At 41.9% G+C, this 22534-nt stretch overlaps 2 protein-coding genes across 2 annotated transcripts; one reads left to right on the forward strand and one right to left on the reverse strand.

Moving 5' to 3' along the window:
- The first annotated feature begins 2198 nt into the window (after positions 1–2198).
- ndufaf3 (NADH:ubiquinone oxidoreductase complex assembly factor) lies at positions 2199–9027 on the forward strand. The gene is made up of 5 exons (XM_063216486.1): positions 2199–2367; positions 5757–5952; positions 6268–6334; positions 6491–6591; positions 8088–9027. Exons 1-5 carry the CDS (start codon positions 2279–2281, stop codon positions 8187–8189), a joined length of 555 nt encoding a protein of 184 aa, XP_063072556.1. The 5' UTR covers positions 2199–2278; the 3' UTR covers positions 8190–9027.
- Positions 9028–12002: 2975 nt separating this feature from the next.
- Positions 12003–21502, reverse strand: LOC134463277 (rab GDP dissociation inhibitor beta-like). Its single transcript, XM_063216488.1, has 11 exons — positions 21461–21502; positions 20823–20930; positions 20184–20280; positions 19653–19790; positions 18734–18932; positions 17738–17869; positions 16944–17043; positions 16365–16536; positions 13750–13894; positions 13209–13263; positions 12003–12688 (listed from the first exon to the last, which is right to left on the reverse strand). The coding sequence occupies exons 1-11, from the start codon at positions 21500–21502 to the stop codon at positions 12542–12544; spliced, it is 1335 nt and encodes a 444-aa protein (XP_063072558.1). The 3' UTR covers positions 12003–12541.
- Positions 21503–22534: the final 1032 nt, after the last annotated feature.

The following is a 22534-nucleotide window of genomic DNA, read 5'->3' on the forward strand; positions in this document are numbered from 1 at the left end:
TTGTCATTTCTGAAAGATTACCTAATCTACCACGATGAGATAGACACTTTTGTTAATTTACTGTGATTTTAGCTTTCTTCTAAAGTAAGTGAGATGAGATTACTGGACTAACTACACACTACAGACGTTTGAAGTTCAGGCAGAGATGCTTCTAATCATCTCTGGTTCAGGTTGCTCAGTTAGCTCCAGACATCTAGCAAGTGTCAAATGTGGTGCAGCTCTTGACTGATCAAAGGACGTAGGAAAAAAATCCAATGTTTACTCTATACTTTTTAAGAGGCTTGCTATAAGGCCTGTCATTGAATTTTGAATTGTTTTCATAGATAAAACGGTAAAACACGTGCGAAAGTGTGTAGTAACAGGCAGAGTGGCAATGGGACTGTAGCAACCCAATGTAAGTAGGCTGCCGGATGTGAGTGCCCGGATATCCGCCAGAGTATTTACGTCTATTTTACCTCAGCTACTCGATATCAGGCGTGTATTTACGACAGTTTAACCTCAGCTACTTGATTTCGGTCCGATTTGAGTCTGACTGAAGATACAAGGGACATAGTGCGTAAAGAGCCCACAGCACATCGCCGTTTCGGCGACACCAGAGAGTTCCTTGATCTCCCAATCAAAAGAATAGGCCCGGTGACCAATAACATCAAAATAATAATAATAATAATAAAATTAAATTATAACTTAAAACCGAATTGATTTGGGTGTGAAAATTAAACTGTCTCAACCGGGCACCCAAAGGGAATCCATCAAAAGATAACGGCGTTACTTTCTCGTCGGCATTATTTTGTTTTTATTATACAGGAGGACTGAGCTGAAACCTGCAGCAGTCATCTTGCACAGTTCTAGCTGCTCCGAAGCACGTGCGTGTCTAAGCAAATCATCCTCCATTCGCAACGTTAAATAAAAAGTTTTGCACAGTATAGCCTAAAATAGATGCACTGTCACAGACACTGGAATAGCCCGTTTCGGAAGGCATTAAAGTCACGAGTTTACCAGTCTAAATGTAGCTAGCACTCGGGAAGTTTCTGAGTTTTACTCCTTACATTAGTGAAACATAACATCAGGATATCCTACAAGTTAAAAGAATATCTGGGCATAGCCTTCTCTCTGAGTTAGAAAACAGCAGCTAGGTCTATGCCGCATATTGTGTGTAGTAACTGTAGTTATTATTTGGTGGTGCAAAAACAACACGCGATCCATGCCGCATAGTGCCATTATTATTGGTAGACATAGCCTACTCATTTGATTGTGTCATGTAGGCAACATTTAAAAGTGTCAGTGCAGAATTAAACTGGGCGCTGAATATAAATATTGGAGCCATTTTCCCTCCGTGTCTAGATACAGTCAGAGGCGCGCGCGCACGCTCTTATTTCTGTATTATATGAAAATATCCTAAAACGGTCACAACATCAGAGGACCTTCGTGGTGGAGGATACTTGCGGCGGGGGCCGAGACCGAGTTGTTACAGGACACTCTTAATATTATTGAAGGGACAGACCATGCTCGATACTTTACCCGGTCTAAATGTAGCACTCGAAAAGTTATGCCGCATATTGTGCAGATTACTTGGTGATGCCAACAACACGTGAAACTAGGCACATCGGAGACTGCAGCATATAATTTAGACATGGCCTATTCATTTGATTGTGCTACTAAACTTAAAAGTGTCAATAGGCTACAGAATCAAACGGGACGCTGAAATATTGGAGCCAGTAAATTCGTGTCCGGTGGATATTGTGCAGATGTGTGTGCGCGCGCACAACTAATTTCTCTCCCATCTCTTTGCTCATCAAGCCTCCGATCTCCAAAAAGACGGGCACTCAGGATAACTGTTTACACGAGCTGTTTAAATAATGTGATGCACGTTCTTCATGACATGGCATGGTTTGGCCACCCTAAATTCAATGTGCAAATATTGGATATGAAAAAAAGATCCTAAAACGGCCACAACACCAGAGGACCCGTGGTGGTGTGGTGGATATTTGCGGCGGGGGCCGAGGCCGAGTTGTTACGGTAGGCTACAATCATATTATAGAAGGGACCGTCAGGCGACACAGCGCGACTCACATAGGGTAGCTGTGGTACCGCAAAGCATTCCTGATGGTGGAAATGAATGCAAATGCATGCAAATACTCTGGCGGATATCCGGGCACTCACATCCGGCAGCCTACTTACATTGGGTTGCTACAGGGACCGGAAGTAGGGGTGTGCATCATCGATTGCAGTCCCCCATCAGTAGACCGGCGAGTTGCACAACGTAGTAAAGGACTTCACCATGGCTCTTCAAGCGTGTGCAAGAGCCCTTTACCGGGGCTCTAGGCATGGTTTACGACTGAGCCCCAGAGTTTCATCTTTTGTATTAAGGTATGTTTGATTTATCCGGTCCGTTAATCTACTGACTTTATTATTCTGGGCTGCGAGATAGATGTGAGCACTCAGAAGAGAGCCTAGCTCTGTTCCTGTTATGTGACCTCTGTTGATAGAAGGGGGCGTTCGAAGATGCTACTACACCAAATTAGTTTACTTAATTAGTTTTCCAACAATTTGTTTCAACGTCACTTCGGCATTACAGCAACATTAACATCGCAGCTCAGTGTAATTGAAGTATGATCATGTTATAGTACACAAGTACACCTCTGCCAGTGCACCCCTTGCCTGTAGTTGATTGCTGTCAGTATGTAATTCTCAATTGCATAACCTGTTTAATTGCTTTCATGTTATTTTCTGGCTGGCAGATGTCCATTATTTGCTGGCAACTTCAAATGATATTTCCTAGATTGTAGTTGCAAACTGGCATGTAGTATATGGGTGGGAGACGTGACGCCTTGTTTTTTCGTAACATTGGTTAAAAACCTACAAAACTGTTATTTTTCCTCTTAAAAACAAATGTCAATAAAGAAGATGTGGTACATTATGTTTCATATTAGTCTTAGATGAGAAGAAACATTTTTTTATGTGAAGATTTATATGTCAAATATCCTGTGTGTGACTGTAATATTAATGAAACCTGGAATATAATATATATATAAATTATAACAACATTTTGAATAATGTATGAAGCATTTGGCATGATTGCATAAATATTAACTTTATATTAAGATATGTGAATGTGAAAAAAATTAAAAACTCAAGACAGTAATATTAACTACAAGTTCAATTTCAACAAATTTGCTTTAGATGGCGTCAAGCATGTGTGGGGGTAAACAAGTGAGTTTTACACTAAAAGGGCATCAGTCAAGCATGGTTGTGGGACTGACAAAGTTTGGCGATGTATGGATGCCGTCAACATTGGAAATCTGAATTACACCTAAAGAAGCATGCATGTCAACATGCACTGTGACTACAGAAGCAGATCATGATACTCTCCATAGGATTTCATTCAAAACTCACACCCATCTATTTTAGCGAGGTGCAGACTTGAAATGTACAATTTCAATGTACTGAAAGGTTGAAACACACACCGATGACCTCCGTTTTAATCCCTTTTAATTTCGGTGGTTCTACAAAGTATAAGCTTAAAGCGAAGGCTGTGAATACTTTTGAAAATTTATAAAAATAAAAAACAAAGAAATCATATTTACAAAACTGTCAAGACAACTTGTTTTTCACATGGTCATAATGGAATAATTTGTGTAGGATTTTGACAACAGAGATTCATTTGTAGCATTTGGAATAAGGCAGTAAGATAATAAAATGTGAAAAAAGTGAAGCGCTGTGAATACTTTCCGGATTGACTGTATGATGGTAGGACACTATGTGTGGTTGACGTTTAAGGGCGTGACGCAAAAAAAAGGTTTTTCCAGTTCCTGAAAAAATGTATGAAAAAAATTGGGGGGGAAAAAAGAAAAAAATAAAGCACTTAGCGGTCCATTGCCATTTTTGGGAAAATGTGTCCTGCATCAACACATTGCATAGGCATGTCACACCGCAGGAAAATGAAGTCGCACCACAGGAAATTCACTGCATTATGGCCATTTTAATCCTTTTGTATACATGACTTGACATCTGAGCTCATGCTATCTTGATAATGATATTGTGTTTAATCTTAATATGTGTTTTCATTTATAAAAAAACTATTTTCCTTCTATAAGAGCAGTCACACCACAAGACACCATAAAAAGAACCTAAGCATTGCGTGACAGAAACATTGCAATGTGAAGACCTTAAGCTTAAGCTTCCACAGCACTCTCCAATAACTGAGGTACTGACTGGTTAGGAGCCAGTCTTTAAGACCCTTGTAGTTGGCCTTGCAGCTGCCCGTTCACAAACATTGACATACCTGTCACCCCACAGGACGCAATTTGTGTTACAAAATTGAACTTGTAGTTAATATTACTGTCTTGAGTTTTTTTTCACATTCACATATCTTAATATAAAGTTAATATTTATGCAATCATGCCAAATGCTTCATACATTATTCAAAATGTTGTTGGTTAATTTATATATATATTATATTCCAGGTTTCATTAATGTTACAGTCACACCGCAGGATATTTTACATATAAACCTTAAAAAACTGGTTCCTAGCCAGTCAGTACCTCAGTTATTTGAGAGTGCTGTGGAAGTTTAAGGTGACTATTAACCTCTTAATATTAGGGATGCAAACGATTAATCGACTTGCATCGATCAATGCGTTAATCGATTAAAAAACATTAATCGCAATTAATCGACAATTCAACTGACAACAGACCCAGGTGAAATGGCCATGTGAAGAGTGTGTGTGAAGAGGGGTGTGAATAGTGGGAATATTTAAATCACCTTTGGATTAAAGAATTGAAATAGAATTAATTTAAATGTGGTATTTTATCTTAATTTTTTATTAAAATTGTTAGATTTAGTAGTTTTTTTCCCGATAAACATTGAGATTTCTGGGGGGAAAACCCCGCTTATCAATTAATCGTAAGTCGATCGATAAGGCTATCAACTAATGATTCATGAATTAATCGATAATTTGCATCCCATACTGTCTTCATATTGCAATGTTTCTCTCACGCAATTCTTAGGTTCATTTTATGGTGTCCTGTGGTGTGACTGCTCTTATAGAAGGAAAAAAGTTCGGTAACACTTTATTTTAGGGATACATCTATAATGTTAATGGCTGCATAAGTAACTTGTAAGGCATGTACTAAGCAAACACTAAGGCATACTAGGTCCTAAGGTTAAATTGGTAATAAATTCCTTATTGTGCATGAACAAGACATTTGTGAATACATGCCTAACAAATGTTTGATTTTGCTTTGTACATGCCTTGCAAGTTACTTATACAGGCACATTGTATGTATTAGTGCTAATAGATGTATCCCTAAAATAAAGTGTTACCAAAAGTTTTTTTATAAATGAAAACACATATTAAGATTAAACACAATATCATTATCAAGTTAGCATGAGCTCAGATGTCAGTCATGTATACAAAATAATAAAAATGGCCATAATGCAGGGAATTTCCTGTGGTGTGACTTCATTTTCCTGCGGTGTGACATGCCTATGCAATGTGTTGATGCAGGACACATTTTCCCAAAAAAATGGCAAAAATAAGGCGAAATTCCACGGACCACTAAGTGCTTTTTTTTTCTATTTTTTTCAATTTTTTCCCCATCATTTTTTTCAGGAATTGGAAAAACTTTTTTTTTTTTTGCGTTACGCCCTTAAACGTCAACCACCCATGTGTATGTTAACACATGGTATGTGTGTTTTACATGTGGTGTGTGTATGTGCATGTTTACATGGTGTGTGTGTGTGTGTGTGTTTTGCAGCCCGACCCTGGTGCGTGGGCACCGGCTGGGTCCGGCAGATGACGAGCTGTATCAGAGGACGACGGTGACGCTGATGCGAGGGGAGAAAGATGGCGGTGCCATGATCCAGAGCTACAGCCCCACTGGCTTCAACATCGACGGCAACCGCGTCATCGGGCCCTGTGCCGTCATCCCCCCCGCCATCCTCCAGTGGAATGTAATGAGCCATACATATTAATATAATTGATTGATGAATTCATTTAATTGGTTTGGCAATTATGCATGTGATGGAGTGACCATCACTAGGGTTGTGGATGTGTTGTGACTGTCATGCCAACGAGCCTGGCTCTTTGGTGTAGCGGTCAGAGCCCCAGTTTACTTCCCCAGAAGGGTTCAAGTCCCGGCTGGGCAACTCTACTTCCCTTGGCTAAATGCAATTATGTAATGGCATAAATGTCCCCATGACGTGCATTTCCTAGAAATTCTAGAATTTCTTAAAGAGCAATGTCTGTCCTCCTGTCTTGTCCTGTAGGTTGGCAGCCACAAGGACATCACCATTGAGAGCTTGGCACTGTTCTACATGCTCGAACCTCGAATTGGTAAGGCAGACAGACAGACCTTGCCCCAATTTTCTAGGTTGGGATAAATAAAGAAAATCTCTGTTTTGGATGAGTGTCTCACGTGTCCAATGTGAGTGTATCTAGCTGGATTGAGCTGATGGTATGTCTTATGTCCCGTGTGGTGTGTACTTCCAGAGGTGCTGGTACTTGGTACAGGGGGCCGCATGGAGAGGCTTGACCCAGAGGTGATGGCGTTCCTGAAGAAGAAAGGCATCTCAGTGGAGGTGCAGGCCACGGTGAGGATACGCCTCCTGTTATCATCAATGCATAATAATGAGCTGTATTCGTATTCATATGACAGGGCTCTAAATTAACACCCGTCAACCGCCAAACACGGCTAGTAGAAAAAATTACCTACCTGTCAATAGGGCTGGGCAATATGACAATATATATCGTTATCGTGATCTAAAAGTGTACATCGTGACCTTTCTCCTATATCGTTTATATCGTGATAGTAATTTGATCAATTTTATACAATTGAATATCATTTAATTACATTTCATGTTGTCACAATACACACTATAAGTTCATGTAACTGTAAAAGTAAGAATAAAAAGATCCATTTTAAAGAAAGGTTGTTTTGCGAAATGAAAAAATAAAGAGCAAATAAAGAGAATAACTGAAAATGTATGTAATTGTGCTATATCGTGATATATATCGTTATCGTGATATAAAGTAATCCATATCGTGATATCGTTTTTTTTCCATATCGCCCAGCCCTACCTGTCAATATGGCTGGTAGCGCCCGAGTACAGTAAATTATGAATGGTAAACCGCTGCTTGTATGACGAACGTTAAGCCTATCCCACCGTGGGCTTTCCGAAGCAGCGGCTACTCCATGCTATTGCGTGCGCCAGGTCTGAAAACATTTTGTGTGTGTGTGTGTGTGTGTGTGTGTGTGTTTGTGTGTGATCCTCTCCTCTCCTCCTCTCTCCTCTACTTTTCCTCTAATCTCTTCTCCTTCCTTGGGGTGTGCGGATGTGAGGTTTTGTAGTGTTTGGCTGTGTGTTTGGTTGTATGTTAAAGGTTTGTTATGTGTGTGGCTCGTGTTGTGTGATTCACTGTTGTTCACTCTGAAATGGATTAGGACTTAGTAATAAAGGTAAAAATAAAGCAGAAATTTAAAAAATAATGAAAAGTATATATAATATGCTTATTATGTATAGTATGTAGGCCTGTAGTGTTTGTGTTGTGGAAATAGTTGAATAAAATAACCATGATTTAAAAAACGTAACTAGGCGCTTATTTTGGCGAGATTAACAAATGGTTAGTTGAACTTCTGCTTGGCTGGTAAGAAAAAATGTCTACTAGCCAAATTGGCTGGTGGTGGAAAAGGTTAATTTAGAGCCCTGTTCATATTGCATAATTCATATAATATGTAGCTCAAAGTGCTTCACTAGTTTAGCAAGGAATGGCAACTACGCCAGTGTCTGTGCAGCTTTATCTCTGTATCATTAACCATCTCATTTTACCAAGTTGACTGACAATTTATCTGACCGTTATTTGCAGTGCAGTATATTAACGGCATATCATATGTTGCCTCTTCACAGGACATTTTAGTTGATGGTAATTTATCTGACACTTATTGACAGGACGGTACAATAAAGCCATATGTAATATGTTGTCCGTTCTACAGTATGTTTTATTTGACTCTTATTGGCAGGACGGTATGTTAACAGGACAGTACAGTATACATGAAGTAACGCCACATCACATGTTGTCCCATCCACAGGAACATGCGTGTGCTACTTTCAACTTCCTGAGCAGTGAGAGAAGGATCACAGCTGCCGGCCTCATCCCTCCTCCTCCGCCTGCCAACCCAGAGCTTGTGTAGTAAGACCAAATACGCTACCAAAGACTGTTCAATTGCTCTCTCTTAACTGACTCACTGCCATTGACCTCTATACGCGCACCATTTAAAACAGGAACACCCTCTGCCAATGAAAAATCTATGGCAGTATGAGGCTCTTTTAGTTTTGGAAATAGCTGGCAGCCAGTGAGTTGAGTGTTGAATGAGTTGGAGTCAAAATTAACACTTTCTTGAGAGTATATTTGATCTCACTCACTGAAGTGTTGAATTGACACTGTGTTATGTACTGATGTACTATATAGTAGCCCGGGATTGGTTGCGATATTGGATATACCAGCAGTGTGGGAACAAAAAGGAAGGGGAAATGGCAGATCAGACTACTGTCCACCCTCTCGGGGGAGAGTTCCAGGATGTGGTTGGAGGTGACTGTGGAGGAGAAATCTCAAGGACAGGTCCTTCACAATGACATGGCCTTCAATACATTGACTTATTCTTCAATACACTGACCTGCCCTTCAATACACTAACCTGGCCTTCAATACAATGACATGGGTGGAGAATCAACCCCACAGAGCTTTTCAAAATTACATTCTGTTCTTAGACTAATGATCATAAGTATAGCGTATGTTCTGAAAGAGACACATGGTAGAAGGCCTTCAAAATCTCTGTGCCAGACAAATGCAATGAGAGTACATGTTACCATGAAACCAGTACACGGAGAACGCAAAATGGTGACAGTGAGTGAGTAATTCGTTGCCATGGCTGTTCAGGTATGTTTATCATATGTGTGTGTGCAGAGACGTTTTCTGAATGGATACATTGTAAAGTTGTAAAATATGTGTAATAAAAATGTGTATTTGGTATTTTGTAGTTTGTTATTATTGTGTTGTGATAACTAGGCCTTTGTTGCTGTTATTTTCTTTGTAACAGACATGATTATGAGTATTACGATTTAGAGTGGAGATAACTGTATTGGCTTCTATGTGTCTGACAAACCTTCAGATTAGGCTGCCTTTAAAGTTTTTAAGTGCAAAATAATTCCAGACCATACAAATTCGCAAATTTCACACTCACTGGTTTCTGAGCGGGGGCAGGGCAGTAACGATAGGAGTGCAGCAGCCTGATCTCCAAAAATTCCGTGCTCCTGGACACGGATGTTAAGGACACGGAATCCGTGTCCAGGAGCACGGATTTTGCCAAAATTCCGTGCTCCTGGACACAGAATTGTTTTCCGTGATGGGCACACGGAAGTGCTTTCTATAGGCTATTACCACAGCACTGTGTAACTCTATCATTAGAAAATACATACCAAATGCTAATCCTAAACAAAATAATGCTATAGCAATTTAAGTTGTGCCCTGACCAAAACATTCCCCAACCTTAACCTGTCATTAAAGACATATTTTTGAGAAATACCTTTTCCAGTTGGTTGCTAGGCTATCAAATTCATATAATGAATGAAAGAAAACTAGCTGTGCCCAGACCAAAACAATCCCTAACCCTAACCTGTCAGTAGGAAATGTTTTTTTTTTTGAGAAAAAAAAAATGAAATTAAAAAAATCCTGAGAAAATACAAGACTGTGCAAACATAGAGCTGTGGGAGTAGCCTATAGAGAGAGCACGTCTCTGTGTCTATCACGGAAAACAATTCCGTGTCCAGGAGCACGGAAAACAATTCTGTGTCCAGGAGCACGGAATTTTGGCAAAATCCGTGCTCCTGGACACGGATTTTGTGCCCTTAACATCCGTGTCCAGGAGCACGGAATTTTTGGAGATCATGTTGAGTGCAGTCGTGTCAATGATGACAGAGGAGTGGTGCAGTGAGGTGTCAATGAGTGCATTCCAATATGCACACTCCCATCCTCCACTTGTGCTTGTGGCCCCTCCTCCGTGGAGAAGACGATAACAAAAATACTGAATCAAACCAAGATATCGCAAAACATGCCCACTCAATGCAAAAGCGTGTGCTCAAGTTGGGTCTCCTAGGGGGGCGTTGTCCCCTACTTCTTCTTCTCTTTTTGAGGTGTTTGCGCAAGACGTACGCTACCGCCATCTACAGCGCTTCATTGATTCTCAACCTCAGGACTCCGAAGGTCTCCTGACCGAAGGTCTCCTAAAGGGGCGTTCACCCAACATAAAGTGGATACCGGAAAAGAAACAAAATGACGCTTCTTGTGAGATCCACCTTCTTTGACAATAACGTTTCCCAACTGTCAGCCTAGCCGCAATAACTTTTGAGGAACTGTTTTTCATTCACCATCCCAATTACATTTGACTTGTGCTTTTGCGAGCTCTTGCGACGTCACCACTAGGCCACAAGCACAAGAGAGGACCGGACTTAGGATATTAAGAAGAACACAGTGAGGTCATGTCAATGATACCAGAGGAGTGAGGAGGAGTGCCTGTAGAACAGGGGTGCGAAACTCAAATTCACAATGGGTCAAAATCTGTGACAAAGTTGCAGGCCAAACTCGATATTTATTGAGTTAAAATGGACCAAAAGCGTGCAAGCAAGCACTAAGTACTTATGAAGCAAATTTCACAAACACTCAATCCCACCATTTATGATAATTCAAATGTCCCAACACATATTCGGCAGAATATGAGAGGACACTGTCCTGGGCCCACTCTTATTCCTGGGCCACGCCAAATTTTGTGTTCAACAGTAATGTTACTTTGCATTATTGGGCCAACTATAATACACATTTGAAATGATCTCACACAGGCCAAATAATAACCCTAGAGTCTGAGTCAGAGGGAAGTGATTGATTCATAATAGGAGGGCTGGTGGTGGTGGACGAAACTGTGACTGCTTTACTCTGAAGCTTAGATAATGTATTTGCCGTATGTGTGTGTGTATGGTTGTTTGTGTGTGTGTGTGTGTTGGGTTATCTAATCAGGGCCACTGACGACTGGACCCCCCAACTGGAATGTGTGTGTAATCGCTGCATTTGAGGCATGTATTTGCTCTGACTGTGGAGAGTGTGTGTAATCTCCCTCCGCGGTGGTGATTACTGACCTTCACTGGAATACTAATCTTCATTAATCCCTTTAAATGTCAGTCTGCTACACACGGCCTCCTCCTCCCTCTGGTCATCCTCCTCTTTCCTAGTTTTAGACTTCCCACCTCCCTTCGTCCTCCTCCTCAGCCTCTAGTCTAAACCACCTCGTAGATATATGCTCTCCTCCTCCTCTAGACTAGATTAAACCATCTCTCCCATGTGAAGTAATGTTGTCATCCTCCTTCTGCTCAGACTCTAGACTAAATCACCTACCCCTCATAGAGTAATGCTCTCCTCCTCCTCCTCCTCCCCCATGTGCAAGTAATGCCACATACATAAACTCCATTGATCTCATTAGGTGCGTTGTGTACGTCAATGATGCAATTTCATCTGGAGGGAGGGACCTCATCGCATCTCAAGGACATAAGCATTGGCCTTAATCCTGAAGATGGGTCTTTGTTTGATATACAGACAGACACTAGTGTCATGCTCAGCACATGCCAAGCCCAGTACAGAGGGAGAGTAGACTGCTTGCACGTGCATGGGTGAAGCTGTCATCGGTATTTGTATCATTGTCCACTAAGATGCATGCTTCTGCATAGACATACAGTACAAAGGCCTACACTTAGTAAGATAAATCAAGATGCATGCTGATGCGTAGACATATATAACAATTTGCACACTCAGAAAACGCAAGTCAGGAACGGATATCCTCAGGATAGCCTACGGACTAATAGGTTGAAGACGTTTTTTTTTGTATTGGTGCTTGTGAACATTTCATCCACACTCACTAGATGCAGATGCAAAATATGTAGTGCATGGCTAAATGACTTGGTCAGATGCTTTATTTTGATATAGGCATTCAACAAAAACAATCAGAAGGAATCCATGAATTGACAGAAAGTAAGTCAATCAAGGGCCACCACTGCTAAATGACTTATAAAACATAATAAAACCTTATGAAGGTGTTAATGACACTGAAATAGTCCTCAAACGTAGCCTGGGAGTACCCATGCTGCCTTGCGCATTCTTTTCGAATTGCTAGATCACACTTGTGATTTAGTTTGGCGTTTGCCGCCAGACAACCTCAAACGGGTCTTTGGAATCATATTTCCCCCTTCCTCCAACTCCAAAGAGGACTCCACAATAATTAAAAAAAAAACACTATGCAAAACAAAGGATGCAGCAGACATGAGAGATGTGACAGTGTACTTGTCTTGAATGAATGACTTTATCACCATTCTGTGCGAATCTAATAATATAAATACATTTCATTCATTATTGAATCAGCATTTCTTTGTGATTATGGACAAATACGAGAGTCAAATCATTGTAAAGTTGGGATGGATGTCCATAACTGCTGCCACTGTGACATTTATTTCTTCTCCTCGTCATCAGACTCTCCTCTCTGGATGTCTCCCGTGGTGAACTTGGTGCCTGTGATGCGGTAGTATAGGTCACTGATGTCATCGCACTCCGTCTCAAAGTGATTGGTCGCATCGTAGGAGCGCGACACAAAGATCTGAGCAGAGAGACACAAGACGTGGCTGTGTTGGATGTGACTACTCAATATGGGGTACAAATATATCGCTAGAGGCGTCTAGATTTCTAGGCTACCACTACTACCACTAAACCATAGAGTTACATTCATTTCAATATTAAGTTCATAGACACATTATTGACAACTATTGAAGAGGTTTGCTGCCTTAACCCCTTTATGCAGTCTCTGTAGTAACATTATTACTGATCACTATGTGTTATCTGTTACTTACTAAGTCTTAGTAATGTCATAGTTGTGTTGTGATGTAGTTAAGCTTTAATAGAGGAATTCTCTGGCCATCCCATTATGAATGAAAGGGCTACATGACGTGTGTGTACAAACAGACAGACAGAAAGACAGACTTTATTTATCCCAAGCTTTGTAAGTAAAGTCACCGCTCTTGTCATCTTGTCACCTTGATACTGATGACAGTTACTTAACTGAAGTTGTGTTTTGTTTGAGTTGGTTGTGAAATGACTGATTGCTATTACATGTAACATACCTGACTCCGCCTCCCATCATCTGTTGGGGCCATCACGTGGCTGATGGAGACAAACCTATGGGGCAGTTACAACAACATCACTAAGCACACCAACACACAAATAGTATACGTGTGTGTGTGTGTGTGTGTGTGTGTGTGTGTGTGTGTGTGTGTGTGAGAGAGAGAGAGAGAGAGAGAGAGAAATAGAGAGAGAGAGAATCTATCACATGAAAACAGGAAGGAGTGATAGAGGTGAAACAGGAAATAGTGATAGTGTATAATAACATGAAACAGGACATAACATGCTTGTGCAAAGTGAATGTGCAAGAAAATATATTGTCAGCCAGTGAACCTATTGTATGTAGTACTGTATAAAGTTTTAGTGATGCGTTATATTGCCTTGGGGTCCCTCATACTCAAGTAGGCCTACAGGCTTAAGTACTACTTTATTGTTTTTGGGAAACACAGACCATGTAGGGTGCCTGCCGACATACAGTATATAGGCATGAATTAGGAAATGTGATAGTGTGTGTAGACAAGAAACTGGAAAAATGCTCTTTACTTTTCTTGTATTGGCTCCAAGAGTGCCAGTGCAGGTTGAACTTCCTTCTCAGGTTCTGCAGTTTCCACGGTAGTGCTCACCACAGCAATGTACTTCCCTGAGGTCGCTACGTTGTGGCCATATGACATCATGCAGATGTAGATGTCTGTGAGAAGATAGGGGGAGGAGGAAAGCAGATGGCTCTTCAAGTTAAGTCAGATCATCTTCCATATCTCTGCTCTGGTCTTTCCCCATAAGCCTTGCAGGAATCTCCTTTTCATCTCTCCTGGTCATCATGTGACCTTTAACAAAGACTTTACCGTAAAGTTCAAGGAGTTTATTGTCATTGTCAATGAAGTCAACGAAATTGTGGAATACGAAAGAGGATAGTGAAAGGAGATAAGACAGATGAAGTCAGAGCAGCCTACCGCCCTTTTCAAAACCGTTGTTGTGGACACAGTGGTAAAGGGGAAACCATCAGAGAGAGGAATCAGGCCTATTTACTGCGCTAACAAGGGGCCCACTTTGAATGTGAATCTCGTGCTGAGTGTAGCCTTCAGGACTGTAAATTAACTTGTTTCATCGTCTTATCAAAAAGGGAGTCCAAGGCACTGTTCTTGTGCAAAAATGACTAAAAAGACTTTATTTAAACATGGCTATTCATTTAAAAACATGAGGGCAGAGACCCACGCGTAGCGGCACAGAGCCTTCTTTAGTGTAACTTTTTTCATCACCAGCCAAAATGCAGAGTAAATGTTAATCTTACTAGTCAAACACACTCTCACTAATGGATCAAAGTGGCTGGTGAACTTTACTTTTCTACAAGCCAAACTGGAATTGCACCAGGTTGGCAGGTGTTAATTTAGATCCCTGGTAGCCTTGTAATGCTTACCTTTCCACCAATGGAACACGCTACTATTCATTGAAAAGACTCTACTACCATGGTACTACACTACTACAACATTACACAGTCTTTAGTAATACATTATGAGATGGTCATTGCCATTCTGGTAAGAAGAAACAAATCCACGTATTCACCACTGCAATACAGCCAGCTGGTGCTGATTAGCGCTACAGCATTAGTTGTTAGTTGTAATACAACAGGGGGCATAGTGAAGTGAAGTGAAAGCCCAACTGGGAAACTCCAACTCCCATTGTCATTGTGACACAGCACCCCACAGCACACAAGTGTTCACTGCACACGGCACACAACATAATTGCATGTATGCCTCACCCATGCAAGGGGGCAGCCCCCAATGGTGCCCCAAGGGAGCAGTGTGGCAGGACGGTACCATGCTCAGGGTACCTCAGTCATGGAGGAGGATGGGGGAGAGCACTGGCTAATCGCTATTTACTCCCCCCATCAACCTGGCTGGTCAGGAGTCGAACCGGCAACCTTTGGGCTACAAGTCTGACGCCCTAACCGCGTACCCATGACTGCCCTACTCCCATAGAGGAGTGAACCTGATGAAGCAACAGGGAAACGTGTTGCTCTCCTAATAAATTACCAGCAAAGGGAAGACAAGTGTGCAGTGATGTATCCCCCTTTACCTACTGGGCACCCCTTGTTACAGTGGCCAATTGAACCGATTGGTCTTACCCAAAGAAACTCAAGAGAAAGAACAATCTCTTGGTGGGGAATGCATTGGCCACGGTGTAGTACGGGGGCGTTGCCTGAGGACACGAGTGGATGGAAAATTAACTCCCTTGCGTGGTCATTGGTCAGTGGGTGCGATGGATGCCATTTTCGTACTCCCTTGCACATGGTCAGTGGGGGCGACACCATGATGGATAATTTGTGGCCAAGTAACGGCAGCTGTTGGTCAGCAGTAATTGCTGGGGGTAATTAAGGACAGCTGACAGACATTCACGCTGTCCTATGACCTGTTCCACAGTGAATAACATTTCCGTACTCCCCTCGCCATCATTTCCTACTACGCTGTTATGTAAGGGTTAACGTTCGGCGAGAAGGTCGCTACCGTGGAATAGCAGCACGACAGAGAGAATCTTTAGACCCCGACGCGGAGCGGAGGGGTCTTGTTCTCTCTGAAGTGCTGCTATTCCACAAAGCGACCGACTCGCCGAAAGTTAACCCGCTTATTATATGGATATACTTAAATGATTCACACATGCGGGGTCATTTCTTTAGACCTATTTAATGTTAAGATTGTTGCTGCGCAAAACAAAACAGTTCCGTTGCGGAACACCGCTAGGCAACAGCTAGGTAGGCTAGCCAGGACAACAGGTGTTGTCTATCACAGCAGCTGATTAGAGTGACAAAAGACCGGACCCCCTGCGGAGTGATATGAAACATTCGCTTTAGCCACTGACTTGTATACAAGCCAGTGGCTTTAGCAGTGAACGTCTTGTTGCCATTGACAGCGGTAGCCAGGACAACGGGTGCTGTCTATCACAGCAGCTGATTAGAGTCTTGATGAAAAGTCGCTTTAGCAGTGAAAAGTCTTGTTGCCATTGACAGCGGTCTGTTATAGACCAACCCGTCCGTTATCGAAAAATAACAGACGTCCGAACGTTGGGGAGCCCCGTTGAAATGAATGGAGCATTCGACAGATGACGTCACAACCATATAATAAGACGTGAGTAAGCCCTCTTGTCTCAAGCCTCTTTGGTCTTACCTGACTTGTGGTGCACCTGTTCATGAGGTATGATGATGTGGCATGAGTGGGCGTCATTCGTGTTCTTGATTGGATGGTCCAGGATGCAGATAACACGGATCACCTGCCCCTGCCTATACACGCGACTGGGCACGTAGCTGGGATCGCACACCAGTTGTTTGCAGCGAAACAGCTGGCAACATACAGCAGTCGGAGAAGCAACACACATGAGAAAAACAACATTTATCATTAGACAACAAATATCATTAGCTTTCAACAGAAACACATTATTCTAGTATGGAGAGGTTACTAGTGGTTTGCATAGGAACTGCCCTTATGATTTGATTGGATTACCATTCGGGAAGTAACAATTCGATTCGAGTTGATTCAGTCAGATTCTACAATGCATTGCAATGCATTACATTTCTACTGAAAGCAAGGCTATTTTTTCATCTGTCATGACGCAATACAAGCAATCAGATACACGTTTGGTACACAGAGTTTCATTAAGACACCTTCTTTTGTGTGCTACAGTTTGCACTGTATATAAATACCGTAGATATACTTATTTGATTGAAAGTGCACTCAATATGTGCTTACATCTTTGCCAGACTTTATCCCAACCACTTGTTCTTTGTCCATTACAATGTCATCCACTGGTTTATTCAGCATGAATGTGCCACCACGCGCTGGACTCAACCTGCAGCAGAGACAAAAAGAGCAGTTTAGACGCAGCATGTGTTTAGCTAACAGACCACCAGCACATCTGCTTCATAGTGTCATGTTCTTCTGTTTACATACGTCAGGGATGAATTTAGACCGCCAGGGGGGCAAATTTGGCCCGCGGAGCCATTTTTTTCCGGCCCGTGAGATCATTTCACATGTGTTTCACAATTGGCCCACATACACCATAAATGTATAGCGTAACACGAATTGAACATGAAATTTGCTGTGTCACAGGATGTGCAGACACATTTTAACCAACAAATATGATGGGAAAGAGTGAATGTGAAATGTAACTATGAGAATGAAGTGCATGCATGCACGCTTTAAGTCCATTTTTTTTAAAAATTGAGTTTGGCCTGCAACTTTGTTCCAGATTTTGATTTTGGCCCTCAGTCAATTTGAGTTTGACACCCCTGACATACATGGTTGTATTTATGTTTGTTTACATTGATGTTTATGATTTTATGAAATATTTACAGATGTTGCCAAAACAACAATGGTCTACAGTAGAAAAACACAAATGGCAGACAAAATCAACTCTTAATGTCTAAATCTTATAACTGGAATAACAAAAGTAAACTCTAGGTACAGTAATAAATTATAATACGATAAATTACTGGAACATGGTATTGTGCTATCATACATTCTTATACTATAGTCAGTGTTACCTGGCAAAGCGTTGAAATAGTTCTCCCAGGCCATAGACAGGGTAGAGGTAGGGACTATGGTTGCAGTTGCTCAAAGACTCCATGTAGAGCTGAATCCTCTGGATGGTGTTGACACAGGGCTGATCCAGGTAGCTACATAACAAAATTATGAAAAAAATAAAATAATAATATTGCTGTAATACATAATGCATTAAGCGAAAGAAAGACAGGCCAACTGGGAAACTCCAACTCCCATTGTCATTGTGACACAGAACTCTGCAGCACACAAGTATAGACTGCACATTGCACACAACGAAATTGCATTTATGCCTCACCTGTGCAAGGATGCAGTCATGGAGGAGGATGGGGGAGATCACTGGTTAATTACTCCCCCCACCAACCTGGCGGGTCGAGAGTTGATCCGACATCCTTTGGGCTACAAGTCTGACGCCCTAACTCAGGGGTGTCAAACTCAAATTGACTGAGGGCCAAAATCAAAACCTGGAACGAAGTCACGGGCCAAACTCAACAATTATTTTAAAAAATTGACCAAAATTGGGCATGCATGCACTTCATATTCATAGTTAAATTTCACATACACTCTTTCCCATCATATTTGTCTGTTCAAATGTGTCTGCACATCCTGTGATACAGCACATATATTGTTCAAGTTGTGTTACTCTATACATTAATGGTGTATGTGGGCCAACTGTAATACACATTTGAAATGATCTCGCGGGCCGAATAAAATGGCTCCGCGGGCCAAATTTGGCCCCCGGGCCTGAGTTTGACATCCCTGCCCTAACTGCTTACCCATGACTGACGGACGATCCTGTACAGACTCTTTTCAGACCTTCTTTTTATCTTGTTCAACTAATGCAGTCGTGCATCACATTGTACATCACACAGCACAACCAAAGTAAGCACATCCATGGGTATCCATGGGTATAAGTGGCCCCTCCAATAAAAAAGGTTCCCCAACCCTGCAGTACAGACTCCCTAGTTTGGTTCACTCACTTGTCTGTCTGCTGCAGAGCCATGGAGTGTCCCATGAACTCTATAACGTCAGGGCCCACTTCAAAGTGTTTAAAGACGTCCCGCATCGGGGTCCTCTTGGGGTCCATGTCTTGGTATGTTCGCGGGGTGCCGTTCTCAAAGTTCTGAATGAACTGCAGGAGTTTGCGGAACCTGCGCTTGTCAAACATGCCCATGAGATCTGCGACAAACAGTATTAACATAACCATGAGGTCTGCTTGCCCAAGCACACGGCTTGTTCTATGTATGTGGTTCCCAACCTATGGGTCGTGACCCAACCTATGGGTCGCCAAAGATCCACAGAGGGTTGCGAAGCCTTCTTGATTTTAGGGAGTTTAATTTTTAAATACCTTACATAGTCGATGTTGAATAAATGACAAAGCATTTATTTAAATAATATATGCATAGAAGCAACAACATGTAAATGTAAACATTCTATATTTTACCAAAGAGGAATAAAGGACTAAAATAACTAAAATGAGTTTTCGCAGGAAACAGAGGGTATCATGTGACTCCCTCTCGTGCAGGTGAATGCACGGTTGGGTCACCAAAGCTTACAATGGTAAAAACATGGGTCCCTGAAGAAAAAGGTTGGGAATCACTGTTCTATGTGACTCAGTAATTGTAATAAATTGGGCTGAAGGCCTAAAAACTAAAACAGAATGTAATAGATATAGATTGTAAAAATATACAAAAGTTAGGGGCGCTGTGGCGCAGCGCGCTAAGCCCCCCACATTTGGGCTTTCATTGCCCATGGGGACCCCGGTTCGAGTCTGGCTGGGGTCATGTTCCAGCCCTACCCCATCTCTCTCTCACAACCATTTCCTGTCTCCTCTCATACTGTCCTGTCATAATAAAGGCCAAACATCACAAAAAAGAAAAGCCAAATGATCTTCTTCACCTGAGTTTGTAGTGTCTGCTTCGGTGGCTGGGACTTTGTGGAGCTTTCCTGCACGGTAAATATAGTTCCCCTGTACCACCTTGAGGTCCAGGTAGCGCGGCGTCACTCCAGTGTAGACCAGCATCTTCACCAGCAGCCCTGCATTGCAGAGACAGACAACAAACACAACACTGAATAAAATGAATATTCCCACACAGACTATGGAGATGGATATTATGCAAAAGTATATAAAGAAGTAGAGGTACTTCCCCTGGTGTAATTAAAGCACTACGTGATCTAGTTTATACACCATTTATTCCACTGTTCCTATTGGAGTAGACAAACTGTAAAAGTACTTCTACTTTTACTCAATGCCTCTGGGGATATGTGACAAGCATAAGTAAAGCAGTGCAAAACATGATCTAAACACAGCCTTAACACATGATAACAACTAATGCATCTTCATATGCTACATGATAAAAATGAAGACTAACATAAGAGAACCACTGAGAAACACAACTGTAAGGGACTCTGCGTGCAAAAAGTCTGTACCATTTCCGAGAAAAAATTTGGGAATGAGATCCACGTTCCAGTCTTTCCCCTGCCCCATAGACTTGGGAGGACATGGGACCTGGAACCTTTTATACAGCTGCAAGCACAAACAAACAAACAAACAAAGGTTTTTATCCATGTACATATTTTGATCCTGGTTACTGCATGTGGATTTTTAAAAAAAACACCATTTTGACAAATACACCTTAGAGTACTCCATTGATGCCCAAAGCACTTGCAAAAACACCTGCTGAATGCCTAAACCCTTGTTGGGAAAGTTGCCCTCAGCCTAAAAATAAATAAATATCTCAGCCTCTGATGCACATAAAAACATGAAATAAGTTGCATTTAAACCCATAAGACCCTCAGCTTGCATTAGAATGTGTTCATTCAGCTGTAATATACCCACGTTTTTATTTTAAAAGCTACAATCTCAAAAGCCTGAATGCAGCATATATGTCACTCCAGACACCAAAGGTCACACAACATATACGATAATACGAGTCATTGGGCTAAAATGGGTTAAAAACATCCGTTCTATGGAGGTGGAACTAAACAGATATGTTTACAACAATAACCATACATGTGTAAGCAGGGTCTAAGTATAGGCTTATACAAAGAAGTTTTGAATGAGCAGACCTCTTCCAGGGGAGAGATTGAGGCACTTTCTCCTCCATAGTACGCATTACGGTCAATATGGAGAACCTTCTTCCCAGCTGCAGACAGGAGACCTGACAGAATGCACTCCTGAGAGAGAGAGAGAGAGAGAGAGAGAGAGAGAGAGAGAGAGAGAGAGAGAGAGAGAGAGAGAGAGAGAGAGAGAGAAAGAGAAAGAGAGAGAGAGAGAGAGAGAGAGAGAGAGAGAGAGGAGGGGGGGCAAAGGTAGAGACAGATAAATAAAGAGAAAGTTCTGACTTTCTGACTGTCATGAACATCGTCTTGTCATTTCTCAACTGAAATGCTACAACAAAATGATATGGAAAAACGTACAACACTTTGCAAAAATGTCATTGCTTAGTAGCTCTCTTTAACCAATATGCACACATGAAACAATATGGAATGTATATAGGCCAAGGCCCAAAAGGTATTTAAATTACATGACATTGCATATACATATAGAAATTACATTGCATATAGTGTACATATACGGCACAAATTACATTGCATAACGCATAAACAAATTACAATATATTGCAAAGCTGATATGCTTGTCCAAAGTGACAGTTATTACAGGGCAAAACTAAACAAACGTAAAAAACTAAATGTTAAACGTTTACCTTCAGTCCTGTCCCTAGAACAATAACGTCATACTCCGGCATGGTGACCAGCACCTAATCAGCACTCGAGTCCTCAGCTGCAAGCGACCCCCTTGCCCTGAGACTAAGAGTGAGAGTGAGGCAGCAGACTGGCTCGTTTGGCAGAGGAAGACTGACTGGCCAGCGCATATGGCATATGCTGTGTGTGTGTGTGTGTGTGTGTGTGTGTGTGTGTGTGTGTGTGTGTGTGTGTGTGTGTGTGTGTGTGTGTGTGTGTGTGTGTGTGTGTGAGAGAGAGAGAGAGAGAATCTTCAGGAGCATGTGCAATAGGATAATCCTCTCAGCAATACACAGGCCTAATAAAGACGTGCGCGTGTGTCACTGAGTTGGTGCGTGCAGAATTGGCACCTCAGAATTGGCACCTCATATATTGTATGTATTGAGAAGGGGGCCCATACTGATGATTTAGTCCTGGATCTGGTAAAGGCTGTCAGCGGCCCTGGGCACGCACGTGTGAAAATATTGTTACATGTTGTTAAATATTGTATCAAGACAGATTGCTATAATTTCTGAAGACTTTGACTGGGTGGGTGAGCGATCCAGTGTGAGTGTGAATGTGTATAATATATTGAAAGGTGGATAGATTGTAATGTCTGAAAAATCCCTAATAGGGTTTTGCATCAGAACTTCACATTTGTCATCTGAATAAATCCCTTAAAACCCAGTAACCTCTGTGAAGAGGGCAGTTGTGGGTAAGCGGTTAGGGTGTCAGACTTGTAATCGTAAGGTTGCCAGTTCGGCTCCCGACCCGCCATGTTGGTGGATTGAGTAATTCACCAGTCCTCTCCCCCATCCTCCTCCATGACTGAGGTACCCTGAGCATGGTACTGTCCCACCACACTAATCCCTTAAGGCGTCACTGGGGGCTACCCCCTTGCACGGTTGAGGCATGAATGCAGTTTTGCAGTGTGCACTGTGTGCTGTGGAGTGCTGTGTCAGAAGAATGACAATGGTAGTTGGAGATTCCCAGGTGGGCTTTTACTTTCACTTTGCACTGAAGTAGGCTATAGGTTTATAGGCAATACTCATTGTAGG

Source organism: Engraulis encrasicolus, chromosome 14, assembly GCF_034702125.1.
Source record: "Engraulis encrasicolus isolate BLACKSEA-1 chromosome 14, IST_EnEncr_1.0, whole genome shotgun sequence".
Lineage (NCBI taxonomy): Eukaryota > Metazoa > Chordata > Actinopteri > Clupeiformes > Engraulidae > Engraulis > Engraulis encrasicolus.